This window comes from Triplophysa dalaica, chromosome 17 (genome assembly GCF_015846415.1).
Source record: "Triplophysa dalaica isolate WHDGS20190420 chromosome 17, ASM1584641v1, whole genome shotgun sequence".
In the NCBI taxonomy this organism is placed as follows: domain Eukaryota; kingdom Metazoa; phylum Chordata; class Actinopteri; order Cypriniformes; family Nemacheilidae; genus Triplophysa; species Triplophysa dalaica.
The window spans coordinates 22502276-22510388 of record NC_079558.1 but is presented as its reverse complement, the minus strand read 5'-3'; the positions used below and the strand labels follow the sequence as shown (position 1 = coordinate 22510388).

Genomic DNA, 8113 nt, shown 5'->3' with positions numbered 1-8113 from the left:
TGATTATTATTTTCTCAGTTTGGAACCAAACTCTTCAAATGTTGTCCATTGTGAAAGTGAATTTGCTCTTGTGAGAACATTGATGGACACACAATCATTTATACACCAGAACCACATAACATAAACACGCACACATGATGAAGAGACACCAGCCGGAGGATCAGATGTCTGCAGTCTAACCCTGTGTGTGTGTGTGTGCAGGTGAGCTGGTGAGATTGACAGTTGTCAGGGGTGATGATGGACAGCTGGGCTTTAGTGTGCGCGGAGGATCTGAACATGGACTCGGTGTTTTCATCAGCAGGGTGCAGAGGAAGAGCGCTGCAGGTGAGACAGAATCTGACTGTGTGTGAAAAGCAGACAAATACATGCGTGTTCAACCATGTGTGTTTGTGTAGAGCTGGCAGGGTTGTGTGTTGGTGATCAGTTAATAGAGGTCAACGGTGTCAGTTTGGAGAATGTCAGTATGAGCAGTGCTGTGAAGGTTTTGACGGATCACACTCGACTCCGATTGGTCGTTCGGCGGCTGGGCCAGATACCTGGAGTTCGATACACTAATGAGAAAACCACATGGTGAGCGTCACACGCTCATTCTGTCACATTGACATCTTTGACACAGGTGTGTATACAGGTGTGTACATGTGTGTTTAGGGTTGATCTGATTCACCGTCGGATGGTGGTAGAAGAATCAGACGCTCCGGTGTCAGTGTACAGCTCAGGTGGAGCTCTGTGTCGGACGGTTCACCTGCATCTCTCTTACAGTCACTCCTGTCTGGGCCTCAACATACGCGGGGGACGAGAGTATAACCTGGGCATCTATATATCAAAGTACAGCATGACACACATACGCACTCACTCACACACACACACATAGTTCAGATTTGCAGTAGTGTGTGCACGAATAAATGCTTTGTATTGATGTTTTCTTTTGTATTCAGGTATTTCTCTGATATCCATGGGTTCTTTAGTACGTTGTGTTTGATTGGCTGTTGACAGGCTGGATCCCGGTGGTCTGGCAGAACAGGGCGGGGTTAAGATGGGAGATCAGATCCTGTCAGCCAATGGTGTGAGCTTTGAGAACATCAGTCACCAGAGAGCAGTAGAGGTGTTGAAGGGTCAAGCTCATGTTAGACTGAACATTAAAGTGAGTAAACACACAATCATGTTTGCTTTGGTATTTTTGTGGAGACTCGCAGTAGACTACTGTTGATTTTATACTGAGCACACACACACGGACACACACACACATATGGACAGCAGTGGTGCTGAATTCAGACAGATGGCTGATATAGGTCTCTGGTTTCAGTATGTGTGTGTACTGTTGTGTGTGTGTGTGTGTGTGTCAGGCTGTGTATTATTCACTCTGTTTCTAGATCAGATATCTGCATGAACTCGTGTCAGTCAATTGCTGTATGTTAGAGGCAGATGTTTGTATCTTCCTGAGAACCTTACATGAGTCTTTGAAGAGTAGAGAAATGATCTGATGTGACGTAAACGGTCCACAGGAGGCAGGGAGATATCCAGCATATAAAGAGATGGTGACGGAGCTCAGCTGGGTCAATAAAGGTAAGTCCCTTTTCTTCAGCATTTAAACAACAATAGAAATCTGTTGGGATGACCCTTGACCTCTTTCAGCAGGTAGTGAAACATTGGGTTCTTCTTCACAAGGGTCTGACTCTCTGTCGTCTGTGTCCTCGCTGTCCTCGGGCACACCACAGGGCTCTATGAGCGGTCTTTCCCAAGCTACTCTGCCTGTTAGTTTACCATTACGAGCCACAATGTCTGACGCGTGCAGCTCCACAGATCTCCAGTTTCATCCAGACTCCACTGATAATGACTGTCAGTCAGAGCAACAGCGGACGGTGAGCCGAGGACCTGTGGAGCTGTTGAAGGACTCTGTGATAAGGAGTGAAGGAGGGAAAGACAGAAGAGAGGGCGGGAAAGCATCTCTGCTCAAGGCTCTGAGTCGACCCAGTCCTCGGATTCGCCGAACACAAAGTCACATGACTGCTCTAGGTAGGGCTGTGTGGTGTACGAGTGGCATGACTGTGACACAGTGTACAGATGTCAGAATCAATTATTAAATATAATCACACCCAAAATTCATCCTCAAGTGTTTGTGAACCGTTGTGTGAGTCTGTCTTCAATGGAACACAAAAGAAGATATTTCGATTTTTTGTTTATACAATGGAAGTCAATGGAGTTCAGTGTTGTTCTTCAAAATATCTCCTTTTGTGCTCACACAGGTTTGACATGACATGAGGGTGAATAAATGATGAAGGAATTGTCTTTCTTTTGGCTGAAAAATCCCTTTTCAAGCTTCAAATAAGAAGAATAAATGATGCCACTTCAGTTGGCATGTAATGTACAGTGATTCATTTAACAGTGTGTAATTTAATATACAAATGTTGCGCTTCCAGAAAAACAAAAGGATATCGATACAGAGAATGATACCATGATGATGCTGAGTATGGTGAATGTTGCTTTTACAGACTTGAATGAAGAGTACGTGATCATCTGACACTAATACAGATGTCTGTTTATTTCAGATGAAGAGAAGAAACAAAGAATAGAACAAGAGATGAACAGCCCGCTGCAGCGCTCCAGAACCTTCTTCAGTCTGTTCCGGAAGAGAGATTCCTCCAGATCTGCGTCCCGTTCAGAGAGCAGTCAGGGTATCACTCACTGTCACTAAACATTAGAAATGTTCTTTTTTTTTTTTTTTTTACTTTTTTTTACTTTTTTTTTACTTTTTATTTATACATTTTCAATTTTCACAAAGAACAAAGTAACAACATAACAACAGGTAGGGTGCTACAAATACAAGTCTCCCATTTGTTTTATGCATTTGAGTGCGTTACATAATAAGACCATTTCCACCATCGTAGTATACATTCGTGTGCTTTCAGTCTCAGACCATAGGTCATTATTTCCATTGCAAAGATTTCCTCCATGATATTCTTCCATTGGTCCAGTTTCAAAGGCTCACTTTTCAACCAATTCCTCGTTATAACTTTCTTACTGGTTACTAGCATCACTTTGAATAGGTAAATGTCTTCCGCTCTAATAACATCTTTAGTTTACAGGCCTAGATACAGAGTCTGTGGATCATTCGGTATTTTGTAACCCCAAATTTTCTCCATTACTGTTACAATAGATTCCCAATAGGGGCAAACTTTTGTACATGTCCAAAATACATGGGAATGATTGGCATTGACCTCCCCGCAGAGTCTCCAGCATTGTTGGGGGATTTTTAACTGTTTGAGAAATGTTCTTTTGTTCTTTAGCTAACATTCAGGAGGTCTGTAGGCTCATCTCAATATATCACTGGTCAGATTAAGAATGTTGTGTTTCTTCAGGCAGGTGTGATCAGGATCTCCGTCATGTGAAAGAAATGGCTGTTAGATTGCTGGAGGAAGAAGACGTGAGTGTGCTGATGGAGATATGTGAGAAGGTAAGAGAGAATCATACGGATGATGACACAGAATGAACTCCTTCAGATGAAAGGCATCTACTGTATTTACAGTATGTAACAGATGGAGAAATACAGACGCTGGTGAACACGCTACTGATCACACTCAACACGCCAGAGAAACTCCTGCTGCTCAGAGAAATCAGGTGACGTCACACCACTGCACGTTATTTCATGTTAAGTTTTGTGTTTTAGTTGAACTTTGAGTCTGTCATGTAGTGTCATGAATATCTTTAGAGACGTGTATGTTGATTGTGTGAAATGTGTAAAGAGCACGTGTGTTGTTTCAGAACGCTGTTGTCCTCTGATGATCTTCTGTTTTTTGACCGTATTGTGACTCCATTTGAAGAAGAAGCTTATGATACTCTGAAGAGTTGCTCATGTGAGGAGTTCTCATCCAATATCAATGCCCATCTTAATGTATATTTAAAGCGATTCATGATCGATGACAGTCATTTGTTTCATGTAGTTAGAAGTTCTCAAGCACACTCACCTCAGACAGGCCACGCCCCCAGACGCCACCTCATTCCTGCGGTTACAGGTGAACTTCACATCTCAAAGCTTTCTCTCTCCATGTACAACCCCTTGTTAAACAACATGCTTGACTAATGGAGAAATACAAGTGTTCATGCAAATGTTTGGAGGATAAAGAGTTGTAAGCGTGGCTGAGGGCCGTCTCTGGGAATAACTGTGAGGTGTCTGCTCTGTGTGTCTGAAGACGATAAGCGTAGCCTCCTTTCTGAATGATGCTGGGTTAATAAGGACTAAACTAACACTGTTTAGATGTGCTGGCTTACAGTCAGTTTATAGGAAATGTGAGTTAAAGTGTCGCCAATGTAACTGGTAAAAATTTGATGTGGCGATGAGGTCTTCAGATGTAGGGAAAGACTCTTTAGAATGGTCTTAAAAATTGTTCAATTTAGCTCCATGCTTTCTGTATATACCCTAGACCTTCAGCGGGACACTTCTTATTATAAAAGGGTCAGTTCTCGTGCTTGATTCTGATTGGTTGAGCAGAGTTCTACGCCGTTATAAAATAACCCGATTTATAATGGCTGACGGTATTACAGCCTAAATATCATTTTATTTACATTATTTTATGAAACCTTGCTACGCATATTGAATAACCATTTTATAAAAGCAATAAGCCATGTGAACAGTGCATCTTATAACAGCTGAGGGGGTTTGAGCTGTTAAAGAATGCACTGTAACTCACTGCTTCTTGGGACTTATTAATTATGCTTCATTATACCACAGTTTCTGCTGCGTAAACGCTTCATCTGTTGATGTGGACAGAACACAAACACTATAGCAGTAAGTCTGCATAGACACATGTTTGAAGTTGATTTTATGTATTCTACAGGGTAAATTGTGATGTACACCAGAGTAAAATGTTATTGCTTAAATGTTGATCTTTCATAGGTGAGGAGATAAGATAAGGTTTTAAGGTTAACGTAAGTAACAAAACTGAATCAGATGAGAGTGTGATAGTTGAGACACATGAAGAGTCTGGAGGTGTGAATGAATGTAGATTGTCGAGGTGAAATCATCTGGATTTGAGTAAATGTGATAAGAAATGTTTGAGTTGATATTGAGATCTTCACTAATATTGACTTGCAGACGAGACAAATCTGAGATCAGTTTGACACATTGTTGACATTGTTGTTCTCAAACTCTCATAACAGACACATTTGTGACATTTCTGACTCTTTTTCTCAAGAAAAATATCTGAGAAGCAGATGAGACCTGAGCAAAAGTTTCCATGTGTTCTTTTTTTTATCTCTTCAATGAGAAATAATTGAGATGTTAAAGAGATCTCATCTGTGATCTTATGAGCCAGTTTTAGGGCAAAATAAGTTCATTATAGTTTTCATCTCTACAATGATTGTCACATGAGCAGTGATACAGTATCAGGTGATGTTCTGCGGTGTAGCCCCATTTACATTTATGCATTTGGCAGATGCCTTTATCCAAAGTGACTAAGATTGCATTATACATTAGTTTCTAAGTATGTGCAGTCCCTGGGATTGAACCCATGACCTTGGCGTAGCCAGCGCCATACTCTAACCACTTAGCCACAGGAATATAATCAGTTAATCATTCTCTCTGTCTGATGATTTACACGGCTCTGGTCATATTTCTCTCTCTTTCAGATCTCAGTAGTGGATCAACAGAGAACATGAAGGAACAGACACAGATTCTGGAATATCAGCTTAGTCTGTGGTGTTATGATGAACAGACGTCCACAGTTTTCAGCCCTATGCAGGACGTTCCTGTCGACTCTAACAAACACACATCTTCTAACTACACACCTGCTCTCATGCCCAACTGGCTTCTGACAGAGAACACACATTCAGACTCATCCCAGACACCTGTGAATGCTTTGACTCAACCCGACACAAAAAGAGAACGACTTGCACATCAGAAAGGACATTCAAGGATCAGGAGGGACGGTGAAGAGGGGCCGGATCATGATGTTCTGTTGACTGTAGTGGACATGCCTCGCCACAAGAGGCCGCTGCTGTCACAGGTCTTCAGTACACTTAAAAAGTCTCACAGTTCAAGTGTGTCACCTGTGGAACAGCGTGAGCAACAGCAGAGATCACAGACCCGTGATGGTCACAGCGAGCAGGAGTTTGAGTTCACTTCAGTCCACATCAGCAAAACCAAGCAGTCTCTGGGTACGATTGTGTGTTATTTATCAGTTTACAGTGTGTTTATATATATGAGTGAAAATGTGTGTTCCTATGATCAGGGATCAGTATATCAGGCGGAGTGGAGTCCAGGGTTCAGCCGATGGTGAAGATCGAGAGAATTTTCCCTGGTGGAGCGGCGTCAGCTAATGATGTCCTGCAGGTAATGTCCAAACCTCTCATCTCCAGCTGAAGTGACGTGTGTGTGTTCAGATGACGAGAATGTGTTATCTGTTCATCTGTTTCTCAGGCTGGCTTTGAGCTGGTGTCAGTGGACGGTGTTTCTCTACAGGGGGTCACCCATCAGAATGCTGTGGACATCATACGAGAGGCATTCAGCAATAAATCAATCAACCCCATGGAGCTTGTGGTGAAAGTACCCACAGACCCCAAAACACATCACATTTAAATGTTCTGCTAGCCTGAAACAAACATTTTACATCCTTCAGACGCTTTTATCAGCTGAATAATACATGTGAATTTAATCCATTAAACACACTGACCATCTGAACTACTAATAAAATGAGAACCCCTGTACTGAGCATTCTGGGAAACACACTTTATTAACATCTAGAATCTAATATTCCACAGCTGAAATATCAGGAAAAAAACGTGACCCATGATCCATCTGTCGACATTCTCACAGGTATTAAACCTGACAAGTAAACACATGAGAAAATACTGCAGTATACTTTAGTCTTTATTGTAGTAATGTTTCTATTTTAGTAAAGTACTCTAGTGTTTTTGAACCCTTACCATAGTACATATGAAAGTATGCTACAGTATTTACCACAGTTTACCAAGTCACTATAGTTAATAAAACAGAACACTATAGTGAAAACTAAAGTATACTGCAGTGTCTTGTTTTACAAACATCACTGTTTATGAATGAAGTCCTCTTGTTTAATAGCTCTGGTGACTGTTAAGAACTATTAATAAAATATTTTCAACCATGTGTTATAGTTTTCTATAAATGATGTTCATTGCAGCGTTTTAATTACAAACAGTAGCTCATAGGAATATACAGCATGAAAAATAGACGTGAATTGACTTCATACAAATACTGTCCTTTAAAAATATAACAATGCAGAGGATCAGCCACACAATACATAGCAGTTCAACATCCATCAATGCTTTGGTCTATTCACTGTGCCTTCTATACAATGCACATTATAGGCAATATATAACAATTATATAGGCAGTATTTATAGATTTCCACGTTGAGGAGACGCGCATGAATCTAAAGAGTAACGGTGTTTTACTCATGTACAAATATAACAGTCTATAGCTTATACAAGACTAGAGATGCTCATGTCAATGAAAGCCGACCTTGGAATGAGTGAACGCTGCATGTGTCAGAATAACAGTGATGATCTCGGACGAGCCGTTTCTATAGCAACACACATGACGTTAGTTTGGATCCAGGTGTAACTTTGTTACTATTTAATCACTACATAAACACTTCTCACTATAGCCTCACAGAATAATAATAATCAAGTGAACGTGACGTCAACAGAATGGCCTTTAAAGTTATTGTTAAATGTGTAGTGACCTCAAAATTTGCCCCCATTGACTTTCTATTGCAGGAATGAACATGACAATGGAAGGTCAATGAGGTCAATTTTTGAAGTGAACTACACCTTAAATCAGAGACGCTGTGGCAGGCCGTTGCTAAGAAGAAACAGGTTTAACACTCTCTATTGGCTTACCGCTGTAATGGCATTGTGGAGACACTTGGGAAAAGAAAAATCGATCATTTTGACACATACAATGTATTTTTGGTCATTACTAAAAATGTTCCCGTGCTACTATAAGACTACGATGTGGTCCAGGGTCTCAAATCTGAGCGTTGTCATTATTCAGATGTATCAGATGTATCTATTTACCAAAGAAACCCATGAATCGAGTAATTATGACAGTGTATGTGTATGAGTTGAACTGTGTTTTGTTG

At 40.9% G+C, this 8113-nt stretch overlaps 1 protein-coding gene across 4 annotated transcripts in view; it reads left to right on the top strand.

Moving 5' to 3' along the window:
• Positions 1-7117, top strand: part of pdzd7b (PDZ domain containing 7b) — a 7791-nt gene extending 674 nt beyond the window's left edge. For 2 of the 4 annotated variants that reach the window (XM_056771350.1, XM_056771353.1), the window contains exons 2-15: positions 202-324; positions 396-570; positions 649-825; positions 994-1141; positions 1503-1563; positions 1633-2013; positions 2547-2672; positions 3357-3451; positions 3524-3615; positions 3760-3851; positions 3939-4010; positions 5623-6150; positions 6225-6325; positions 6413-7117. In XM_056771350.1, the coding sequence (XP_056627328.1) occupies positions 202-324; positions 396-570; positions 649-825; positions 994-1141; positions 1503-1563; positions 1633-2013; positions 2547-2672; positions 3357-3451; positions 3524-3615; positions 3760-3851; positions 3939-4010; positions 5623-6150; positions 6225-6325; positions 6413-6571 (2330 nt within the window). In that variant the 3' untranslated portion in view covers positions 6572-7117. The remainder of the gene's footprint in view (positions 1-201; positions 325-395; positions 571-648; positions 826-993; positions 1142-1502; positions 1564-1632; positions 2014-2546; positions 2673-3356; positions 3452-3523; positions 3616-3759; positions 3852-3938; positions 4011-5622; positions 6151-6224; positions 6326-6412) is intronic. The other 2 variants (XR_008909398.1, XM_056771351.1) reach the window with 2 other exon arrangements.
• The last annotated feature ends 996 nt before the right edge of the window (positions 7118-8113 follow it).